Below are 23,130 nucleotides of genomic sequence, written 5' to 3'. Positions count from 1 at the left end.
TGTTCTAAAGCCTGATTGTGATGCACATTGGTGACAATCACGAGATAAACTGGATAATTTATCCTCAAGCAAACATCTTCAACATCAATGCCATAAAATTTGGTTTAGCTTCTGAATTGCAGTGAGGTGTTGAACTGTGCTGCTGTGATGTGACACTGGATGAATTGAACTCTGACCCTAGTTCCATCTCTCACAGCCACTGATTGATTCAACATCAACAGCCTGTTCTTACTCTGCAGGTCCCCGACGTGGGATCAAAAGCCACTGGGCAGATGTGACCCACTGCTAAATTACTCATGTGAACCCAGGAGATCCCCCTTGGTCATCATGGGATGTGGCACCTCTGTTGCCACGGAAATACAAGGGAAAAAGGTGGAAACAGGAGATGGTGATTTGTATAAAGGCAAGTAGCTGTTAGTATGGTCTCTTCAATTAAGGAACTGACTCCTGGTTTGTTTGCCCCCCCCCCCCCATCAGCTGGACATTTCTGACTATCCATCCATTATCTGCTCTGGTTATCCTTGCAGTATTGTGGCAGGACTGGAACCAGTGTTCTTTGTTGAATCATTTTGTAACAGTCAAGAAGGGTGTATTGAATAGTGTGCTATTAGCTTTAGTCTTGGCCGTAGAATGTATGTATGTATGTATGAACCCGATAATAATTTTTGAACTGGTAAATTTCACTTAATAATACAAACCCACACAGACAACAGATGTGTGACAGATGGTGCTTGTTCTTTCTTTTGCAGTCTGTCTCATCACCTCTATTTAATGAGTGATGTTTCCCCTGGAAGCTCTTTTAATTTGCTTTGTTTTTCAAGTCCCACTGTGGCTCATGCCCTCCCCTGTGTCTTGTTATAACTCTTAGTGTGTGTGTGTGTGTGTGTGTGTGTGTTGCCTTGCATATCGTTTTATTCAGTTACCTATTATTTTCAGCTGAGTTCTGGTTTTATTCTCTTCTCACAGATGTGACAATCAAGATTCCCAACCCAGCTCTGAGTAAGAGACTAAGATCTAAAGTCTGTTCTCTAACATATGAGTTGTGTACACGCATCTATAACATTTTAGTTCAGCATCAACTTTTGGATCAAACTTAGTCCTTGAATCAGAAATGCAGATGTAATGAAGCATGCAATGGCACCCTGAATGTCATATTTATAAACCAAATGTACGTTGGACTCCAGGATTTAATGTAACTTCTGGCATCTTGTTGTAGCTATGAAAGCAGCCATTTTGATCCAGCGATGGTACCGGCGTTATGTGGCCCGTCTTGAGATGAGACGCAGATACACCTGGAACATCTTTCAGTCTATTGAATATGCTGGAGAACAGGACCAGCTGCAGGTGACTTACAGCAGTTCCCCCACCTTTTTTTTTTTTTTTTTCAAAAGCACCATGAAGCTAAAATGCTTTTTCTTTATTCAGCTTTCCAGCTTCTTCAGTTTCATGTTGGATAACTTCACTCAACTGAATGGAAATGGGCCAGGTCAGAAACCAAACTACATCCTTATCCATTCAGATGAAAGTGATACTCATAGCTTTTGTTTTTTTTTTTTGTTTATATAATATAAATAGTGACAGAAAGAATTTTGATCAGTCCTGAATTGGTGTTCCATGTTTGATGCTTTAAACATGGGTTTTAGGTGTACATATCTTTTTACTTCTATCAGTTTAGCTCTAGTGTTATTCATGCCACTGTATTTTGGTCTAGATTAGAAACCCTGTATATGCTGTTGCTTAGCGACTGCCATGAATCTGAAGGGCAGTGATGGTTGGTGTGTTGCACTGACACAGCTGTGGCTTAAGTGTGTATTGACCTGCTCAGCAAGCTAAAAAGCACAATCCTCCATTAACAAGATAATCCTGATGTCAACTCTTACCACGGCATCTACAGTACATCCTCTCTATGGATTTTACATAGAGTCCATGATCCAAAGACAGACTCTGCCTGTATTTATTAAATGCAACAGGGGGTATTTAACAGACACTGAAAAGAGGAAATGGACACAAAGACTTACAAAATAGAAGTAGACCCCGTAGGCAGATGTCTCTTCATGGCTTTTTTGTGTGCATAAATTAGAGGCCATTTGTTTCTTATTAGCATATGGAAGTGGTCTTTCAATACAACTCAGTGGGGCCATGCAGTACTGAATGTGGTGTTGTCAAGCTGTTTATTTATTATAAAAGACCACAAATTAAAATATGAATATGGAATATGTTTTCATTTCAAGTGAGACCTTTCATCTTTTTAATTTAATTATATCACAGAAACAAAGTTTGGTTTCTGTTTGTTGTGTTTTTACAATATAAAAAGAGAATCAGATCATAGATCGATGAGCAGAAGTCCTCAATGCAAACACTGGATTCCCTAAAATACCTGAATTTGTCAAGTACTCAGCACTGGCGTAGCCAAAAAGACATTCCAGACATTCCTGTCCATCACTATATCACAATATTATACATGTATATCACAAAACAAGAAAACACACACTTTAGCAGTAGACTTTAATATTACAGTTAGCCATAAGTGTTAGTCATTACTCTATCAGTGTGCTTTTAACAAGATAAAGTATTGTTATGTTTATGTAAACATGTCTCAAGCTCAGTGGGTTCACTGTTTTTAATCCTGTGACCTCCAGACTTGATCTCTCAGCTGCTGGACCCAGTGGTCGACCCTTGGTTAGACAGAGATACCTGCTACAACCTGATTCCTGTTCCAGAGTCTTACACTGGACCCAGATTATCGTTTCCTCTCTCCATCTCAGACACGAACGCCCTGCTCAGTGCATTTAAGGAGCAGCAGGTACCAACTTTGTGTTTTAGGTTTTTCTTGCACTCTCCTTTTTTTTTGCCAGCTCATTATCTGTTTTTCTGTTAGACTTTACACGCCAGATATGTTCTGCAGCTGCTGTATGAGACCAAAAAACTGCTAAAACAGATGCCCAACATCATCCACCTGTCCACATCATACACCAAAGAGATCACTATATGTGGTGAGTGAGCTTGGCCTCAGATTCAAGCATTAATTTTAAGTTGTCTCCTCAGTATAACTGCCAGGAGGATTGGGGTGGGGGATATACACCTGCCACACACAGTTGCTTGAGCCACTGAATAAACAAATTACGTGCTTACTGGCTGAATGGTCACTGATGTGTGTGACTGTGTATTAAGTCCAGTTCGCTGTATTTTAATGGCGCCATTCTAAGAAAGGATGCCTTGTTTATCTGCACACTGATAAGGCACTTGACTCCTCTTCTATGGGCCTACCTGGGCCTGCCAAGTCGCATCTCATTAAACTCAGGAATACGCATGACTATAATGAAAGACACACACATTAGGATTCCTCAATCTGGTTTTGTTTTTATTTTTCATTTGGCTAAGGGGATCTACATGGACGACTTGATGACTTACTTCTCATATTTTATAAGGTAAAACTATATATTGCTTAAGTGTTATTTCTTTTGCATCTTGATTCAACATTTTGTGTCAGGCAAATGTTTGTACAGTCACATCTGGTTTTAAGTTTGTGACTACGTGATGACTTTGTGGCATGCTGCTGTTCAGAATGGCCTTCCTTCTGCGGAGACACCATATGTGTTTAATGGGGACTTTGTGGACCGTGGGAAAAAGTCAATCGAAGTGGTGATCCTCCTGTTCGCCTACCTTCTGCTTTACCCTGACTACATGCACCTGAACCGAGGAAACCACGAAGACCACATCATGAACCTTAGGTGGATATGAAGAAGACCTGGGAAAATGGAAATATTTATTAATCTAGTTTCACCACAGACATGAGCAGTTTATCAGTTTGATGCTGTCACATTGTTGTTTCAGATATGGGTTCACAAAAGAAGTCATGCAGAAGTATAAGGTACATTAAGGTTTTCTTTTGTGTTGTTCAGCACTAGTGTCACACGTTCTGCAGGTTGTAACTGATGACCAATCCCAACTGTTCATTACTGCACACAGACTCACAGTCGTGAGATCCTCCAGCTATTTCAGGACATTTTCAGCCTTCTGCCAGTCGCAACAGTCATTGACGGGAAGATCTTGATCGTTCATGGTGGGATATCAGAGCAGACTGACCTGGACTTTCTCAGCTCCATAGAGAGGCACAAGGTCAGTGGAAACAATCATCCATGCTGATTTAACTGTATAGTTAAGAGTTAAATCTACAATTAAGTGAGCTTTTTTGTTGGAAAATCTATATAATTACTGGTAGTAAGTAGTTTGACCATGTTCCCGTCTCTCTCTCTGCACTTCCAGGTGAAATCTGCCCTGAGATTCCCCAGACACAGTTTGGAGCAGCTGGACATAAGTCAATCCAGCAGACAGACAAAAATTATGAGATCAACTGACAGCTTTTGCTCCAGCAGCAGCCACAGCAAGAACCAAAAAACTCCTAATTTGAGGTCAGCAGCTACTCACAGATGTTCCTCTTTCTTTTTTTTTTAAGCTTTTTTCATTTTATGCTTCTTGTTTAAAATGACAGACCCTCTCGTCTCTCCTTTTTTTTTCTTTTGAGAGAAAGAGGCAATGCAGACTCAGCCGACAAGACAGTGCCACCTCCACGTCCTCCTCCTCCTCCTCCTCCTCATCTTCCACCTCTTCACTCTGCTCCCCTCGAACTCCGTCCTGCCTCTCACCTCGTCCAAGCCCATCTTCGCTCAACGTGCCTTATAATATCAATGTCCTCCAAGTACCTTTCCTGGACTCTCTGTCCTCCATTTCTGTTCCCTCACCTCCACAACATGAGCGGGAGTGGAAACAGGTCAGAAACAGGTCTTTCTGTGGGAAAGAAATCAATATTGTTCAGCTCTCAACATCTCATGTCAGTGTTATTACCAGGCTTCCTCCCTCCTGCAGATTGTGGATATACTATGGAGTGACCCTAAAATGCAAGAAGGCTGCAGTCCCAACACATTTAGAGGTGGAGGCTGCTACTTCGGCCCTGACATCACCCAGAGACTTCTGCTCCAACATGGACTCCAGCTGCTCATCAGGTCTCACGAATGCAAACAGGAGGGATATGAGCTGTGTCATGGCGGACAGGTAGATGGGTTGAAATGATTTCATTTACAAAAGGCAAAAGATGTCTGAGAGAAATAAATGGATGTTCGTTCTGTAGGTGATCACAATTTTCTCAGCATCAAACTATTACGAGGAGGGAAGCAACCGCGGTGCCTACATCAAAGTGGGCAGGGAACTGGTTCCTCGTTTCTACCAGTACCAAGTCAGCCGCACAACACGCAGACTCACGCTGACACAGAGGTACAACAGGTTTATGGTGTGTATGGATGGTGTGTTTTTGTTTGTAAATTATTATGACTTTAAGTTTTAGACTATTGAGTGGTTAAAAAAAAATCTATTAGGATGAAACTATGAGGTGGGTAATTATGATCAGATTTTTTTTTTGATTTTATAGACAAAATGGACAATGTGAAGAAATAATAATTTGTGTTTCGTCATGATAATCATCATTTAAAAAAAAAAAAAACTGCTATAATAATAGATAGTTACAAATAATGTTAGAAAGCTCTTTCATAGGAAATCACTATTGTTCATCTTTGTCTCGGCAGAGTCCGAGCAGCTGAAGGCTCAGCTCTCAAGGCCTTAAAAGAGAAGCTGTTTTCCCATCGCACTGAGCTAATGGCAGGTTTCCAGCAGTACGACCAGAATAACACAGGTGACCTTTACCAAACCCTGCTTAAAACCTGCTTCCCTGCTGAGAAACCTATAGTTGTAACATGTAAACATATCTATTTACAGGTACTGTCTCAGTCAGTGAATGGGCTCTGGTGCTGGAGGCTGGTCTAAGACTGGACCTGCCCTGGAGGACGCTCCGTCCACACCTATCCCGTCTGGCACCAGATGGCAGTGTGGAGTATCAGTCCTGCTTTGAGGATATGGGACCAGGGATTCCTCTGCCTCAGGTTAGGTGTAAAATAACCAGTTACATTTACCCACATTACTGTCTTTACTTAATTAAATGTTTTTGAGGGATTTCATATATTGTGCTTCTACTGCATTTAATTCCTGTTGAAATTGCTTAATGTGTTTCAGAATTGATAACAGGAAAGCAACTTTGGTTTACTCTGCATCATAATTATAGGCATAAATACAATCGTGAGACACCTTTGATGCACTGTTATTTAGTTTTGATGCAGCCTTATGTGATAATTGAATTAAAATCTAAAAAATTTTCATTGCAAAATGTCATGACAAATAGAATATAAATTTCAGATTTTTTTATCTTATTTTCTTTGCAAATTTATTAAAAGATAGAACTTATACAGCTGATATATTTTCCTTTTTTCTCCTTCTTCTTTCAGGTCACGCCAAACTTGGCTGACACTTTATTCCGATACAGGACAGACATTGAGATAATATTCAACATCATAGACAAAGACCATTCTGGTAAACAACAGCTGTATCTCTTGGAAGTTGCTTCAGTAATTCAAAATGATTCCTCAAAGTAAAATCTGTGGGTGGTATTTGTTGTATTTAGGTCTCATTTCAACTGAGGAGTTTCGTAATACCTGGCGTCTTTTCAGTGCCCATCTGGGTGTTGACATCGATGACAGAGCCATTGATGACTTGGCACGAAGTATTGACTTCAACAAGGACGGCAGTATAGACTTCACAGAGTTTCTCGAGGCCTTCAGAGTGGTACACAAATTGGACAGCAAGGATCAGCAATTCAATGGAAAGACGTTTCAGTGAGGGGAGGAATCTGATAACTTCATTTTTGATGTCCTGTGGGATTCTGATCATACAGCAGGTTTTTGATTCAATGTAGGCTGAAAATTTTTACTATCTATGATGTGAGTAGGACAGTGTGTGCAACAGAGAAGGTCAGCGATAGTAATAGGAAGCCTTGAGATGTTGCATATTTTAAGTAAAGTTAGATTTAATGCAGTTTGCAGAAATAGAACAGCATAAAAATTAGAGCAACAAAAGAAACTCCAGTTCACTCTAGCATAATCCAATACAGGCTTATTGAGTCATATGTTTTAGCAGTGAAGTCAGACATTGGCAGTATTGTGCAGGGCTCCATTGTGCTCGGAGGTTTTTCTAATATTCCACCCTCAATTTATGTAAAAAAAAAAAAAATAAATAAAAAAATAAATCACAACACCTGTCAATAAAATAAAATAAAATAAAAAGCACTGTCGTCCAGTATAGCTCCACCTTTAACTCTGACTTCAGAAATAACTTGGTTGAATTTCCTCTTTGCAAACAATGTCACCGAGAAACATTAACTTCTTTAAGTTGAACTATGACCCAGTGCTGTTGATATGCACAGGAGTGACGGTTTCACGTCAATACTGTAGTATTCAAGTATTTGAATTTGAATATAGTAAAGCAGGCAATCTAATGAAAATAAGGGTATGGCTGTTACACAAGCTCTCTTTCACAACCCAGTTTCCTGTTTTGTGATTTGTTCATCACAGCCCAGGACAGCAAGACAACACTCTTGTCTTTCATCAACTGTCCATTTCTTTCATCTCAGTGGAGGACTGTTTGCTACATTGAGCAGAGACAAGAGTGTGTGTGTCCATATGTATTGTATGTGTTGGCACAATAGCCTTCTGCTGCTGCGCGTCACGTTATGTTTCAAGACTGTAGTAAGTAATACAGGAAGTGACAGTTCATAGTGATTCAGTCCGTTCAGCCAGACTTTAAAACTGAGTCCAAATAATATATTGTGAAACACAACTTATATATATATATATATATATATATATATATATATATAAAAGTTGATAGAGTACACTGACTGATAATTTCTCTATTCTGTATGTTTCATCTGAAGAAATAGAGTATAATGATGAATTTGAATCATTTCAAATTATTTTTATGAATATTTCATAGTACATTGCTCTAATTAATTAAGTATTGCATAATAAAATAATCTTACAGGAAGTAAAACTAAAAGCAACAGCAGGAGGTCTGATCAGATAACGGATGCATTTGGCAGCAGTGCCAATGAGAGCTCTTACAACAGCAGGGGTATATAGCAGATAGATATAAAGATAAATGATGACTGGTTCATTTATGAATGCGTGGGCATTTATTAAATAATCATCACTTTTCTGATGGCAATGACGCACAACTGAATTGTTAAAATAACTGGTCTTTCAATAGGTAATCTGGATAATGTATTATACAAACAGGCAAAATAATTGTTTAAATTCTGTGTATTTCTTTTCTTTTTTTGGGGCGAAGGGGTAATCTAGATGAGTTTGCATTAAAATATTTCACAATGTTTCCAGTTTTTCTTTGATCATCGAAACACAGTGATGCAAGTTATTTTGGGGTTTAAGCAGAAAGAACAAAGATCTTATTCAACACACTTTGGACTTCTCTGTCACTGTACCGCCATTACATTACACACATACACATTGTATACTGCACTCTGTACATACCGTAACACACCAGAAAATGAACATATATTCACTTTCCAAAAATTAAGAAGCCTCACAAATGTTGAGGTCCATTGCAAAAAGCTGACTCCCCACATTAGGAGCACGAACTTGGGGCTGGCATTCATACAAAGATTGCTCAATTTTTTAACACTGCAAAAACGCACAACAGCCACGATCACAAAAAATAAGGAACATTTTGATACTAAAAGAAAACAATTATTCTTCTCCAAGGTTGTTTTTAATATCAGACTGCAATATATACAAAGAGGTGAAAATGGGACACTCTAATTGGATCCGAGAAGTCCCAGGAGCTTCAGAATAGAAACCCACCAGCTACGTGTTATTTTCAGCATCATCAGCACTGTCAGATCAGGTATTTTCTCATTTGCAAAAGAAAATGACATCATTTGAGGTTAGAATTAGTTTTTATAATTTATATTTTATTATGTTCCCATATATTTGTTTCACACATTACAATATAATTATTAACATTATTATAATATGTTAATAAACAATTATATTTCTAAATACAAATTGAATAATAACATAAAGGTATAAATTAATGATTTGACTGACACTTGTTTTTACTCTGATAACTGCTATAAGAACATTGAATTGATATAGTTAAATTAAGGATGCAGAAACATGCTTATATCTTTTCAAATTTCAGTTTACACAAGTTGCCTGTTATTTCTCTTAACGTATGTTTTACAGCAAGTGATAAATAAGTTCACAGTCAAGACTAGAGTAATGGTTTTCAGCTGCCATGGCAATGATATCTGTGCACAAGAGCTACAGATTCAATTGACTATTGATTAAAGAAATACTTACAAGCACCGCATGAGTTGTTTGAGCTGAGGATGAAAAACTTTCCTGCCTCTGATCCTGACCAGTTGATCCCTTAATGAAAAATGCATCTCTTCAGGATTTCACTGCAACAGGCAGCTGGAGCTTGGCAGGAAGTCCTGAACATAAGTGATCACCGCCTTTGACAAATAACTCATGGTACCATAGCTGCCACTTGGGGCGCTATCGTAGAAAAAATGGCAGATGCCCGTCTCAGGATCCTTCTCGAGGAAGTAATCACTGGCACAGTGGGCTTTCTGGAGAGTAAGAAGTGTAGAAGGATGAACTCAGGTCAACATTCACACATATATGAAAGGTTGTCAAACCAAAAATGACTCTCTTGCCCTCAGTACCTGGTGACTAATGAAGAGGTCATTGGCCAAATGCAGGATGCGGTCCACTTGGATGATGCCACCAATGCTGTCCACATCCACGTCAGCCACCAAGCCAAGAACCATCACAGTCTCTACTAGCAGCTGCCGGTATTCTGGCTGAGGGACATGGTATAGGACAGACTCCACCTGCACTGCAAATTTGATCTCTCCCTCTGTCATCTGCTTTGAAAACACAGGATTAAACACACACTCACATACGGATGAAGACAGATATGCGGCTCTGATGCTACCTCTCTTGTGGTAGAAGACGGTAACACATATCCTTCGATGGAAAGGCCATGGCACTTCTGCAGGATCTTCCAGACCTTCTGGTAGAAACCCATGGGCACTCTGTTGATAGCTCCATCCAGCCTGCGTCTCCTCAGCCACTGGCCTCGCCTCTCCTCCGAGTGCAGCTGTCCGTCTGGACCAGAACCCACTGGGGACATGATTCCACTGGATGAGGGACTGCTGCACTGCTGTGATGCCAGAACAGACAGATGCTGTAACAACATGTTGAAACGCTCACACTGCTGATTTTCCAACTTATCTCTTACCTGAAATGTATTTCTCATATACACCATTATGCTTGTCAGTATTTGTACCAAACAGAGAGGACTTTTTCATTACAGGACGAGCAGGTCCATTAATGATTACACTTTTCCCCCCATCACTTTATGTCTTTGCTAACTGGTGTAATGTTACAGCTAACTCATCTGTAGGTAACGTGGAGTAGAAAAGATCTCAAAATTGGTGCATTTACTCTTAATGAGGATGATCAGGGGTCTTATACCTTAATGGAATCAGTTCCTACGACTGAGCTCCTGGCACTTCGTACTCGTAGTGAACGTAGTGAACAGAGCCTCATTATGAGACACAGTGTACAGACAAGAGTAACAACAAATACACGTAAATGAGGTTGATCATATCTATTGCTGTCCTCCTCTCACTCACACACACAAAAAATTAAACTGCTCAGGAAGTCTTTTTATTACATGCAATCAGTCGTGCATATTATCATCGTGCTCTATTACTCCATCACTTGAGCAGACATTTTAAAGGCAGAGGCTGGTGTTATTCTATGTTTTAGTTGTTTGAATTACTTTGGTTGATCCCATTGTTGTGTGATTATGGAGCAAAGCATGTGGGTGCAGAAGCCCTGAGCATGGAATCACCAGTTCAACTCTTTGGTGCGAGTGTCCTGCTCATTTTTATTTCCTGTCAATCTCTATTGTCCTATGAAATAAAGGCATAGAAATGCCAACAATATATTTATCTGTCTTACTATTAAGTATTGTATATTACAACTTCACAGCATTATGAAATTGAAATTAGGCAGTGATATACTGTATTTATTTCTACCAGATACTAATGAACTATGGAACATGTTCTCTCGTGTCTTTACGGTGTTGTGGCACAAGTTACATCAGAACTTTGACCTAATGCATAACTTCTTACTAGATTAAATTTATTGTTGGTTTATTTTGAACATATGTTGACACTATTTAAAAAAAGGTAAAATAATTCTCCTTAAATGTAGAAAGGCACATGGAATTATTTCCTGGCCACAATAAATAAGAGAACCAAATAAAAACATACGAATTACAGAGCTCATAGGTAGATTTGAAGATGAAAATCTGAAATGGTTTACCGTGAAGCGGGGAGATGTAACATTGCTATTCAAGGAAAGACCACCAGTGAAGATCTACACATGGATATGGATGACAGAGAACAGTATGAGATGGTTCACATGGTTCTCATTCTACAGCTGCGATCACACTGCAGTCAGCCAAAGAGAGAAGCACAATGGTAGAATCTGTAAAGTGAAAAGCGTAATTCAACTGACAAATACGACTCAGCAAATGAATGAGTACACTTCATACCATGAGTTAGGAGCACATGATGCTTAAAAGCAGCTTAATCAACATTTGGCTTGGTTAAAGAGCTCATGAATTTGCAGAATGAAACAAAAAAAGAAAACCATTTCTCTTTTACAAAAACAAGGCTACAACTGTGTGACAGAAGAGTAGCAAAGCATGTTCTCCTACTGGTGTGGGATGAAGTGAAAGATGTTCCAGACAAAGCGGATGCTGTTGATGACAAAATGTTAAAATCCAGCATGTAGGTTTTGAGCAGGACATAATGCAGCCTGCGGTTTGGGTTGTTTAGACAGAGGTCAGAAACAGTGACATACTAGATATTATCAAATCCAACCTACACTGAAAGGCCGAGAGTCATCCAGCTGTGAACAAAAGGAAGAACACTGTTACAGTATTTTGTAGATCGACAGAATGACTAGATAGAGAGATAGACATAGATCAACAGATAAGCACGTCAAATCATATACACAAAGCTACACTTTTATTGTTACTATCCACTTCTTCACTTTGTTTTCCCACCTGTTTTATCTCACTCTTTAGTTTGTGTATTCCTGTGCGTTCTGTCTTGGTGGCACCCGTGTGGCCAAGTTCACGGATGGAGATGGCGGGACTCGTGGCTGTTGATTGGATTGGGCGCACTGATGAGTGCGAGAGTCAAAAACAAACAAGATGAGGTCAGAACCTGGCAGATGACTGGAGTGTGTATGGTCGACACATAAAATAGGGATGTAGGTGAAAGCAGTTGTGGTTGTCGTCAGTCCATAGAATAGTTATCAAGATATTTAAGTCTAAAAATAAAAAATGTACTTGTTATTTTTTCAGTTCTATTTCATTGTCTAATTTCTTCTCCTAAACCTCTACCTCAGGACTGATGTCGCACCACACTCCCACAACTCAACACTGCACTCAACAAGCATACAGTATGCAACACACATACTGTAAAGACAGAGAGAGAGAAAGAAACACTCACTGCTCCTCTCCACCCCAAACTCTTTGCCACTGAGGATGTGATGCAGGAGACTCTTCATGTCAAATGGGCTCAGGCTCATCAAACTCTCAGATGCCTCCCCTCCTACAAAGAAATTGCACGGTTATTAATTGTTTGTGTGTGTTCACAGTTGTGCGCAAGTTGGCGCCTTGGTTCTCCTACCAGAACAGTGCAGGCTCCGAGCCAGCTCAGTGGCCATCACTTGCATGATGAGACCTATCCTGAGTCGGAGCATGTCCCCAAACAGGGAAGGCTGGGAGCGCACATACATGGCAAGGTAGACCATGATTTCCTACGAGATAAACGCACACATGGCGCAGGCATAAGATTGGTGTCTGGAAAACATCCTGTGACAATCCAAACGGCTTCATACTTACCTGAGTGAGTACAGCGACACTGATGTCCTGACCACTGGCTTCATAGATCAGAGTGTTCAACTCCTCAGGTGGAAGTGGCCTGAGGGAGAGCAAGAGTCAATTTATTTATATTTTTAGAAATAATTCAACACAGTCTTAAAGTGAACGCCACCTCACCGGCCACTCTGACTTACATTGTGATGACTCTTTCCCTTGGCTCAGGAGGTAGACCCACCGTCAGCTGCTTCTGATGGGAAATAAGATCTGTGCAGGCCTGAGGAGCAGACAAACACAGACAGAATTAGTGTAGAGTAATCCTTTGGCTCAGGGAAGATGTTTAATTTTTACTCTGGTTCAACAACACAGGTTATTCAGGAGCTTTTCAGTGTGCTTCATCATGGTTGGGTACTGAAGTCACCACAATTTTTGAGTATTTGCTTCTCAACTTAAATTTAGGACATTATTGTCTGGATCAGACAGATTGTATATAAGCATATGATCGTACAAGTTATATATTTTGTCTGAAAGTGTGATGCACAGAAATGAGATAGCAGGAGAAAAATGAGGAAGAGGGAATTTATCTCTATTCAACCTTCTCAAAAAGCATGACTTAAATATAATATGCAGTTACAGCAGACTTGTTTGGCAATTATGGAGATAACTGACCTCTGCCAGGACTTCCACTCTCTTGCACAGTATTCCAGAGATGTATCTGATGAGTCCCCACTCTTTGCAGGCTCCGGCTTGTACATAGAGCTCCTCCAGGAGTGAGCGGACACTAACCCCACCCTGCCCAGGACCTGACAACTCCACCTGCCAATCAGCTCCTCTGGCCATGAGAAGAAAAATACATTGTTTACTTATTAGTGTGATAAAGCCACCATTGTGTGACTGTGTGTTCTTTAGTCGTCCCATTGGCCATACTTCATTATGTAGAGAACGTAGAGGATGTCAGCCTGGTCATGCAGAGTGGGACACTCTTTCAGCTGCCTAACCAACGCTGCAAAGTCTGTGTTGCCCTGATGGTCTCGAGGCAGGTGCAGATCAGCAGCTTGGGACTTGTGAGGGATGAAAGCATCAGACAAATTCATTTCAGAGTGTTGCCCAAGTCACAATAGACACAAGATTGATTGTTGGAGGTAGTAAGTTTTCCCTACCATCTGCTGGTTTGCATGTGCGTCATGTGGAGAATGAGGAACCTCAAGAAGGTTGAGAGATTTACGATGTTTGTTTGTCACAGGAGCCACAGGAAGATACATGAAGGACTCTGAAACATACACACGGATTAAAACTATATATTAACACAATTAAAGTTTTCATTTCTGGTGTACTCACATTTCTTCTGCATCTGCAGAAGGATTTTATAATGATTTCCAATATTTCCAGTAAGACTTTGACAACGCTAATCAAGAGGTTTCACATTTGGGGAAGAACAAATAGCCTCGAAAACAACTATCTCTGTGACTGAATTGCATTATGGACTATCAGGGTTACTGTCAATATAAAAACTATTATGTTTCAAATTTGCTGTGTGTTGAATGTAAAAGCTAGATGATGGTTGCTTGTTTCATCTGGTATTCCAGAATTATAAAGCTGCAAACAAACCTTTGAAAGCATGAAACTACATTTATACTCTTAAATATAAAAGAGAAGTCTGTACCTTAGATGGTTCAATAAATTGCAGGAAAACTTACTAGACATGTTCAGGCCCTGGATTTGAGCCAAGAGAGACAGGATGTCTCTTGTGGTGTGTTCAGCACTGAAGACATGGTCCTGCCCTTTCTTGGTGGGAGGGAGGTGGCTCTCAGTTTTGGTGCTGTGGAGGAGCTGAGTGAGGTACTGGTCAAACATGTCTTCTGAGCCCTCTGCATTTAGAGACGTTCACATTTACTTATAGTTCAACCTGGTTCATCAAATATGACGAAACAGTACACACACACACACACATTGGTCAGCACAAACTACCTGAGGGCCCACATTTGTTGTATTCCTCCCCATAGTCATCATTATCTTCCTCATCCTCATTCTCATTCTCAAGTAACATGTCATCATCCTCATCCAGGAAGCTGAGACGTGTGTGGAACGAAGTAGTCTGGAAACTGGAGAGGTCTGACATCTGCACCCTGCAGCAGCATCCATGCAAAATACCCACAATGCACTTGTAAAAACAGGTATTATGTTAACATTAATAGTATAAGTCCTGTGTCAGAGATGAAAACACACCTTGCTCCAGCAAAGTAGCCATCTTGTAGTTTCCTGAGGGTTGACAGGATACATGGATCAATCATATCTCCATCTTCAACTACACATAAAAAGGAAATAAAATCTGTGAGGCGCAGCCATATAATTTGACAAAATGACAACAATGAAATAAGCAGAGTAGCACAAAACCAAAAGAGGGAAAATGTTTTTGGCTCATGTGTGGGAGGAGAGAGAGGGGACTCAAGACCATAAAATAACTTAATGTTCCTATAATACATCCATGCTTTGGCTGTGGATAAACAAAAAATAACCTCTGATTAAAAAAAAAATAATAATAATGATAATAACACTGTTTGATTTGCATCCAATGGCATGATTTTGTTATGTTCATTCTTCTGTAAAGCAAATATCATACTGCCCATATGGAAGAGTCCAAGAATGTTTTAATGTTGGTTAAGTGTCTTATTACCCAGCATGCTGCGGGTGATGGGGAAAGTGACTGTGGGCCGTCCTGTCATCCTCCAGCAAGAGGAGAGATAGGCTAACTCTGTTCGTAGCATCTCCACAATCATCTGGTTGTCCAGTGCTAAGTAAAAATGGTGTTGATCCAAAAACTGGACAGGAGCCACAGAAAAGAAGAAAAGAGAGAAATTCAAATTCATTATTACCTCCCTCTGAATATTTTTTTTTTTGTTGTTGCGGTGGTTCTGAAAATCAGAGAATCTCAGCCCGGTTTTACCTGAGGGGTGAATACATAGAAACGATTTCTGATGTCGTAGAATTTGGATGTTCCCAGAACGCCAATGTGTCTGTAGGGCCTCCCACTCAAATTCAGCTTCTTGCAATTCCCTGTGGCAATTACATAAGATGTTGCTCTGACTATTATACAAACTAACACCACGCTACACTCAGGAACAGAGTATGTTGTGCTTGTTTACCTAATCTGACATAGATGTGGCTCAGGATGCGAGCAGGCATAACCACGATGGGCAGAACCTCAGACATGGTCTGGACCATTATCCCATTATCACTTAACAACTTCTGGATCTCTTCCGACTCTGCCAGAACACAAACTGATACACACATAAAAAGAATAAGGAAACTTGCACAAAAAGCAATTGTACATCCACTCCTTCTCATAGGATCTAATTAACCTGACCTGAACAGGCAAGACTGAGCTTAAGCAGAGTTAACACTGGTGACAGTTGAGCCTTGAGTTAGTAAAATCCGCCAGTTCACAGAGGCCTGCTCAGGTTTTGGTCCAACAATCGGAGGAAGCCCATGAATGCAACACTCAAGCCCCAGTTACGCTCCACATGTTCGAAGGACTAATTAAAGGCAAACCTTTTTCTCCTCCTCCCCCTTTTTTTTAATCACAGGTGTGTGATGTGCACAACACTCTCACAAGGTCAATTAAAAAACAATTTTTTTTTAATCCAACTTCTGACATTTTCCCCAAACTGTGCATCAATCACCAACCTTGCACCACAACATCTGGCTTGAAGTATGTGGAGAATCTCCTGTTGAGAGGATCTACCTCTCCTGGTGCTAAAAAGCCCTTGAAGAAGAAAGAAAAACAAAGGCAGAGGCAGAGAATGTCAGTTGTTACAAAAAAGCAGTTTTACTATTTTTATGGTTACAAAGGATATGTGGTGTGTACGCCTCCCTGGACATCTTACAGCAGTGATGTTTTTTCACATTTATAATATAATAAAAAGAAAAATCAAATCCACATCATTCTATATTTGTATAATTCTGCATTGCTCCAGGAGGTACAACACCGTAGGGGGTGTGCACAGGACTGTGTGACTACCTCTGCCAGAAGACAGCCCAAGATGTAGAGGGACTGTCCCCACATGTGAGGCAGCTGCCCCATAGCCACCCTGTCCACTGAGTGGGGGTTTCTGTACTCTTCCTCCACCTGGAAGAAGCAAATTGTGTTCTCATTGAAAGAAAGAGACACTACTTTATTGCTGACAGGCTCACAGGTTACACTTTTCTATCCTTACCACAGGTTCACAATGTAACTGGTAATATGTGGCAAAAAAGGCTAAAAATAAGGTTGATTAAATTGATGAAAAACAGACCAGATTTGTGAGGGCAGACATTGAAAAAAACAAGGCTGAGTCATGCAATTTACCGCATAAGGCTGTAATTTAAAAGGGATTTATTTCAAGCAACCAAGCAGACATCAGGGCTTCAGATAGAAGGCAGCACAGATTTTAGATTTATGACAGATAAATTTGGCACTGTGCTGTAGAGCCAGTCTTATGAATCCTGGATATTTATTCTATTCTCTTTGGTATTTTAACTGAAACATCAAAGTAAAAACATAGGCATGAAAATAGATTTAATAACATGATTTTATGAAGTTGTTTGTAAGTGGGTTGGGCTTGATTGCTCATTCATTTGGTATACGACAGGGTCACCTTGTCATGTGGTACAGCATAAAGCTCAGGCACCAGTTTGATGCCATTTTTCCCTCGGATCAAAATGCCCTCCAGAGCCTCGCAGTACTCCTGCACCTGCACAAATATAACAGTTATTACATCTGCAGCAAAACTCTTTCTCTGTGCCTCCATGACAGCATGGACTAACCTGCACTTGTTCTCCAGCAAAGATGCCATCTAGGATGAGATAAGTCCAGAACACAGGCCATTCACATTCAATATTCTCAAAGAGTTTGAGCTCCGTGGGGTCATAGTGCAGCCGAGATGGGTCCTTGTGAGACAATAGATGGGAACTTGAAACTTCCAGCAAAATATTATACTCCTAGTTAAGTCACCATTGCAGCCACTGAAAAGTGTGCTTCTTTGTCTCATTTCACGGTTGAGTATTTATCTGTACCCATCTCTCTCTGTATGTTCTCTACACTACAGCAGTCAAGCACAATAAAAACTTCAAATTTCAGATTTTCAATCTGTTTTACCTCTTTAGGACAACGGTATCCGTCCCTAAGGAAACGGCAGCAGCCATAGCGACCCTGAAATTATACTGGCTGATTTAGATGTATGTACAAGGGAAATGTACAGAGAAAAATACTCAACTGAAACATACTGTGTACTGTTTCTGACATCCAAAACAAACGATGGGTGATTCTGGAGATTAGACTGTACCTGTAGCTTGTTTATGATTTCTGATTTTGTGATGGCCACGAGATCAGCATCCTCTACAGCGAAAGCAGGGAAGGAAATGACAGACAGAAGACCGGCATCTATCTCTTTAGAAGTTGAAGCTCTCGGTAGCATGGAGCACAGGATTGACTGAGGGAGATCACAGACATGATGAGCAAAAAAATAAATAAATAAAAATAAGCAGAGATTATGCTGATATGGCTGGTGAAAGAGCCACCACTACCTGACAATGTTCCACTTCATCAGGCAAAACATGGATGACTGATTTTGGTCCTCCATGGACGCCAAATAGATCCAGCTCATCGATGGCCTCCAGAGCTGCCTGCATACACCCACCCCAAGGAGCAATACAAATTTTATAAACTTTCTTATTTGGGTTTTTAATGTTTTGTACAACACAAAAGCTGACAATGATCCGTGATCTGCAGCTACTTTACCTTGGCCATTCCTACAGAGCTGCCATTCAGCTCAGGGATGCCCTGGTTGGTCTTGTCACCTCGCTCCCACATCCCATAATCCTACAAGGGCGAAAAGGTAATATCATTACATTTTACCAGATCACACAGCAGAAACAGCAATATTAACTTTTTTATTCCAAGCATTCTTTTCAGAGTACTTTCATTCCACACAAATCAAATCAACCACCTGCACTTCTATTAAAGTTCTTAAAGAAATAAAAGTATTTTGAAATAAATTTATTAAAGTACCTCAAGTTATCTGTGCACTTAGCTATTGCTCAGATTGTTCCCTTTGATCTAACTCCTGAGTGTCAGCATCTACCTCGTTGTTTCTAAACGTAACCTTCCCAAACCTCTGAAAATGTTACTCACTGCTACTTTGTAGGCAGCCTCTATGTAGAAGACCAGGTTTTGGATAAAGGCTACTTCATCCAGATTTGAGATGATGCGCAGACCTGCACAGCAACATCACACATGTAATGTGCTTTGTTCAAGAGCTTAATGGTTAGGTACTTCCAACTGCCCCCCAAAAATGTACAGAGAGCACACAAACATACAGAAAAAGCATCAAATACAAACAGCTGTGCACACAGTTGTACCTGAGGCTGTCATCTGTGCCAGCATCAGCAGGTAAATGGAAGTGGCATCCACCTGTAGATGCCCCCACTGGTCATCCAGGACTACTGTGGCACAGGTGGGAGTATCATATTTTGCATGTAAGCAGTCCTTTGTACTCTGGGTATGTTTGAACTTCTCCACTTTTGCCACCTGAGAACATCATGAAATAGAAAATAACAGATATAAATAGATATTGGCCTGGATGAGTTTAAAAACTTTAAAAGTCTTTCTTGTCATTTGAAGTATTTTGGGGGTATCTGTTAATGGTATTATATCAGCAGGATAATTCAATGGATTTCAAACTGTCCTGTTGTAGTTTCATACGAAATCATGAGGGTAGCAATTCACAATTATCTATTACTGATTAATTTGTTCAGGATGTTCTCAGCTCTCATTCTGTCAATAATTTGTTAATATTTAATTTGTCTCTAAAAATCTTGTTTGTTCAATTACTACTATTACTATTTGACTAAAGCTATTGATATAATTTTATGCCGAAACATTTCTTCATTAATAAAAATGAACAGTAACTGATATTTGCAAGTACAATCTCATTAATTTCCAGTTTTTGATCACGTGTTCCATTCCCTTGTATCTCCCACAGCATTATAAAGGCTTCTGATCACTGACACTAATTTCTGTGCATCTGCTGCTGATGATGTTTATGCAATGTAATTTCCATAACAATATCACAGAAGCAGCGGATGGAGCCTCTGCTTTATGACTCCCTGAACCCTACAGCATTTAACGATACTCTATCACCAGCTCTATTAGGAAATCTTCTTTCCAGAAATTTAAATGGAATTTTCTGCCACAGCAACGTTGTGAAAATCTGTACAGACACAAATGAATATGAAAACGCTTAATGTGATCATAGGTGCACCTTACCTGCCTCATCATGCACTGCAAAAGCCCCTGCATCAGTTTCACCACACTCTGCCAACAAACAGCAACGTCTCGTCAGTAAACTGCAGATGTGGAAAAGTACAACACATAACTATGATCCAAACTGTTTCCATTCTTTGTCTTGTAGACTGAGATTCTGACATTCTCTGCAGTGGACTGGACTGGAGGTAGCTATGATTATCTCTCATGGCTGCCATCAGTGTCTTCAGAGTTCATGTATCGGCACTGTGGCTTGTTTTTTTATGTCTGGTAATTTAATATGCTAGTGTGTAGTAAGTGAGAAATATTTGATGATAACTTCAATTAAATTACTTGTCATTTAGTTCACCCACAGAAACCTGCAAATGCCTTTTATTTAGATGTTTCAATTCCTTGAATTTCTTACATGAAAATTTGGTTGTCTGTAAATTTTTTTCAATGAACCAATAGCAGATTTAGATTTGATGTAGTTTAGCAAGAATTGATCATTCTATATAACCCAACTGGACAGGTAGAAGAAAAAAACAGAAACTGTTCTACCCACTAACCCCTCCACCTCCTCTCGCTCTGTCTCTCTCTGTGTCAGAAACAGACCTGCTCCAACTCATAGGCCTTGGCCTTGTCTTCATCACGGTCTGCATTCTTGCGGTAGGCCATACCGAGCCCCCACACAGCCAGGACACTGTAGACATTATCCCTCACCCAGGCATCCTTCTGCTGGGTACTCGCAGGAAGGAGTCCTGTCACTGGGTTCTGAAACAGACATTAACACACACAGAAATAAATTACAGCAGGTGTGTTTGGGGGTGGGTTAGAGTTCGGATGGCAAATCAGTCTAAGTTTAGTTGGTGAATTACAAATACAGCTCATTATGAGGATTCTGTTTCAGTTTTGAAGCAATCCCCACTTCTCTTAAACAAAACCTTCAGCCTTGCATTTACATGCTTGGTAAGAAATGCCGGCACTATTTCCAATAAGCTGTGAACCCTGTTGGTCCAGTGTTAAACTTAGACTCGTGTTAACTGTCAACTCAAGTGATGAGAGATATGGGTAGATAGTTTCCTACCCCTGAACTTTGCTCAGGCCCTGTTTATTTCTGCACAGCCAAATCTTGCTGAGCAGGAACCTATAGAGCCCTCAAAATATTTGCATGTCTAACATGTTTCTGCAGGAAAGGATGGCAGTTTTCAGTCGAGAAACACAAAGCATACAAACTTGTCTCTAAATACACACAATTTGACTATACACTGTATTTTCATAAAACTCCCCTTAATTAAAGTAAATGTGAAATAATGTGTTAATTAATTTTAATATGTGGTATAATATACTAGCACTTCTACTATTACCACGACTATTATAGTAGTAGTACTAATAATGACAATAATTATTATACTAATAATAACAATAATATATTGTTTAATAGTGTTCAAAGGAGCTTTCGAGATGAAAATCAAGAAAACAATAGAGCGCAAGCAACTCAATAGTAATAACAGTAATAAAAAACAATCAGAAGGGTAAAAGGAAACAATGGTGAAAAATAAAGTGGATGCACACTTTGCACACTTAACAATCAATTAGTTACTAAGGAAAATAAGTGTCAGGTTTGTTAATAAAGACCGTAATAGTTGGCTTCGGTCATGCAATTTGGATGGAAAAACATTATTTTGTCGGCAGGTAAACACATATACAGTAGAGGCCAAAATTTTGGACACACACATTCAAATTAATAGAAAAGTGTGTTCAAACCTTTGGCCTGTACTGTATGTTTATAATCATGTGTGCCGAAAGCAATGGAAATCTTTGCAATACAAACTATAATATTCCACCGGTTTTAAGATCCAGCTTAAAACTTGATTTTGACACCTGGTCTCTCTGCAAGACTGAGGCTACATGATGGACGACCTGAAGATGCTGTACTTTAGAGGAGCAAATGTCTCATAAATCTGCGATTCGTCAAATCATCTACTCCCTAATAATATACTGTAGTGTGGACCTACGGCCATAGGGGGCCTTGACTGGTCGGTAGATGTGCATCGGGCATCTTAAACTGAAACGAAATATCTAAGTGCCCCCTCCAGTGTAGTGCCAGAGACAGCAGTCATGTGTGCTCCAGACTCACCTGATGGCACAGGATAGTCTCCTGGACCAGCCGGGCATAACCGTCCAGCCTCACTCCCGAGTTACTGCGGCTCCTCATTCTCACCGATCACTGCAGACAACGCACAACAAATGTCTTCCGGACGAAGTGCACAACATGTGATCCCCGCCTGTCTGCAGTTCACATGTCAGTGTAGACACGGAGGAAGCCTGCCGCGGACAGAGCCATCCCAGAAATGACCGGCCAGTGTCACCGCTCCGGAGGGCCAGCTCTCTGGTAAGGCTGGTCAGACCGGTAGCAGCCAGCGATTACAGGCGAGAACATTTAACGTTAAGCTCCCACCCTGTGTTAACAAACACACACAGATATATCCCGGTCAGAGTTCCTCGTGTTGTCAGTGATCGCAGATCAGAGTCTGGGCGGATCCAGCCCGCCCATAGGGGACAGTCAATAAACACTGAAAAACATACATGTCCCTGTTGTTAGAGCATTGGGCGACAGGGGGCGCTAATTGGCTTTTTTTGGTTTCATGGTTTCAAAAAATAAAGGTTATTTGTGAGGCACCTTTCTATACGCGTGGTGTAAAGGAGGGGATATTACAAAATAAGACTATTAAAATAATCTTGAATCAATGGAAGCAGGAATTCCACTGGTTGAATGCTCAGCCATTGTCGCTGCCTAACAAAACCAAGATTTGTCTCTCACTCGGTCACAAATAATAAAGATTCATGTCCTCTTTGTCAAATATTATTTCTGTAAACTGTTCTCTTTTTAAAGCAAATATTTGCCACGTTTATAAATTGGTTATGACGTCAGTCTAACATTTTGTGCTGAATAATTAATATTACCACCATATTCACCA

General features: G+C 40.2%; 2 protein-coding genes across 11 annotated transcripts; one reads left to right on the top strand and one right to left on the bottom strand.

Annotated features, from left to right (window-relative positions):
* The first annotated feature begins 327 nt into the window (after positions 1-327).
* ppef1 (protein phosphatase, EF-hand calcium binding domain 1) lies at positions 328-6,723 on the top strand. Its single transcript, XM_029498490.1, has 18 exons — positions 328-388; positions 967-999; positions 1,217-1,344; positions 1,426-1,486; positions 2,640-2,803; positions 2,879-2,993; positions 3,382-3,428; positions 3,565-3,731; positions 3,835-3,871; positions 3,970-4,119; positions 4,267-4,432; positions 4,701-4,771; positions 4,867-5,052; positions 5,129-5,271; positions 5,580-5,686; positions 5,770-5,933; positions 6,333-6,417; positions 6,509-6,723. Exons 1-18 carry the CDS (start codon positions 328-330, stop codon positions 6,721-6,723), a joined length of 2,100 nt encoding a protein of 699 aa, XP_029354350.1.
* A 1,412-nt stretch (positions 6,724-8,135) lies between these two features.
* Positions 8,136-22,669, bottom strand: LOC115041336 (phosphorylase b kinase regulatory subunit alpha, liver isoform-like). Of its 10 annotated transcripts, none has more exons than XM_029498716.1 (33): positions 22,290-22,669; positions 20,765-20,923; positions 20,174-20,221; positions 19,267-19,435; positions 19,040-19,122; positions 18,647-18,727; positions 18,433-18,531; positions 18,192-18,338; positions 18,005-18,058; positions 17,674-17,796; positions 17,505-17,600; positions 16,889-16,996; positions 16,555-16,633; positions 16,014-16,148; positions 15,815-15,924; positions 15,545-15,689; positions 15,097-15,175; positions 14,839-14,996; positions 14,568-14,738; positions 14,031-14,140; positions 13,798-13,931; positions 13,540-13,702; positions 13,068-13,147; positions 12,895-12,973; positions 12,680-12,809; positions 12,500-12,601; positions 12,049-12,167; positions 11,868-11,891; positions 11,698-11,739; positions 11,301-11,354; positions 9,901-10,128; positions 9,629-9,832; positions 8,137-9,532 (listed from the first exon to the last, which is right to left on the bottom strand). In XM_029498716.1, exons 1-33 carry the CDS (start codon positions 22,365-22,367, stop codon positions 9,359-9,361), a joined length of 3,765 nt encoding a protein of 1,254 aa, XP_029354576.1. In that variant the 5' UTR covers positions 22,368-22,669; the 3' UTR covers positions 8,137-9,358. The 10 variants fall into 10 exon arrangements, 9 of the variants coding, with proteins under 9 accessions (XP_029354584.1, XP_029354585.1, XP_029354576.1 ...); XM_029498717.1 differs by having other exon boundaries at positions 8,140-9,532; positions 9,629-9,829; XM_029498724.1 differs by lacking the exon at positions 22,290-22,669 and having other exon boundaries at positions 8,136-9,532; positions 20,174-20,253; positions 20,765-20,895.
* Between the last annotated feature and the right edge of the window lie 461 nt (positions 22,670-23,130).

This window comes from Echeneis naucrates, chromosome 3, assembly GCF_900963305.1.
Source record: "Echeneis naucrates chromosome 3, fEcheNa1.1, whole genome shotgun sequence".
Lineage (NCBI taxonomy): Eukaryota > Metazoa > Chordata > Actinopteri > Carangiformes > Echeneidae > Echeneis > Echeneis naucrates.
The sequence above is the reverse complement of the archived record's forward strand: the minus strand, read 5'-3'. Positions and strand labels throughout refer to the sequence as shown.

Bases quoted from the DNA above. Each gene is read 5' to 3' on its own strand.
- LOC115041336 (XM_029498716.1), bottom strand. From the start codon at position 22,367: ATGAGGAGCCGCAGTAACTCGGGAGTGAGGCTGGACGGTTATGCCCGG. The intron at 11,892-12,048 runs GTGGGAAAACAA...TTTTGTTCACAG, and splicing joins TAAAGAGTGAGATAAAACAG to CTGGATGACTCTCGGCCTTT. The intron at 9,833-9,900 runs GTAGCATCAGAG...GTGTTTTCAAAG, and splicing joins CGTCTTCTACCACAAGAGAG to CAGATGACAGAGGGAGAGAT.
- ppef1 (XM_029498490.1), top strand. From the start codon at position 328: ATGGGATGTGGCACCTCTGTTGCCACGGAAATACAAGGGAAAAAGGTG. The intron at 5,053-5,128 runs GTAGATGGGTTG...TTCGTTCTGTAG, and splicing joins AGCTGTGTCATGGCGGACAG to GTGATCACAATTTTCTCAGC. The intron at 5,272-5,579 runs GTACAACAGGTT...TTGTCTCGGCAG, and splicing joins AGACTCACGCTGACACAGAG to AGTCCGAGCAGCTGAAGGCT.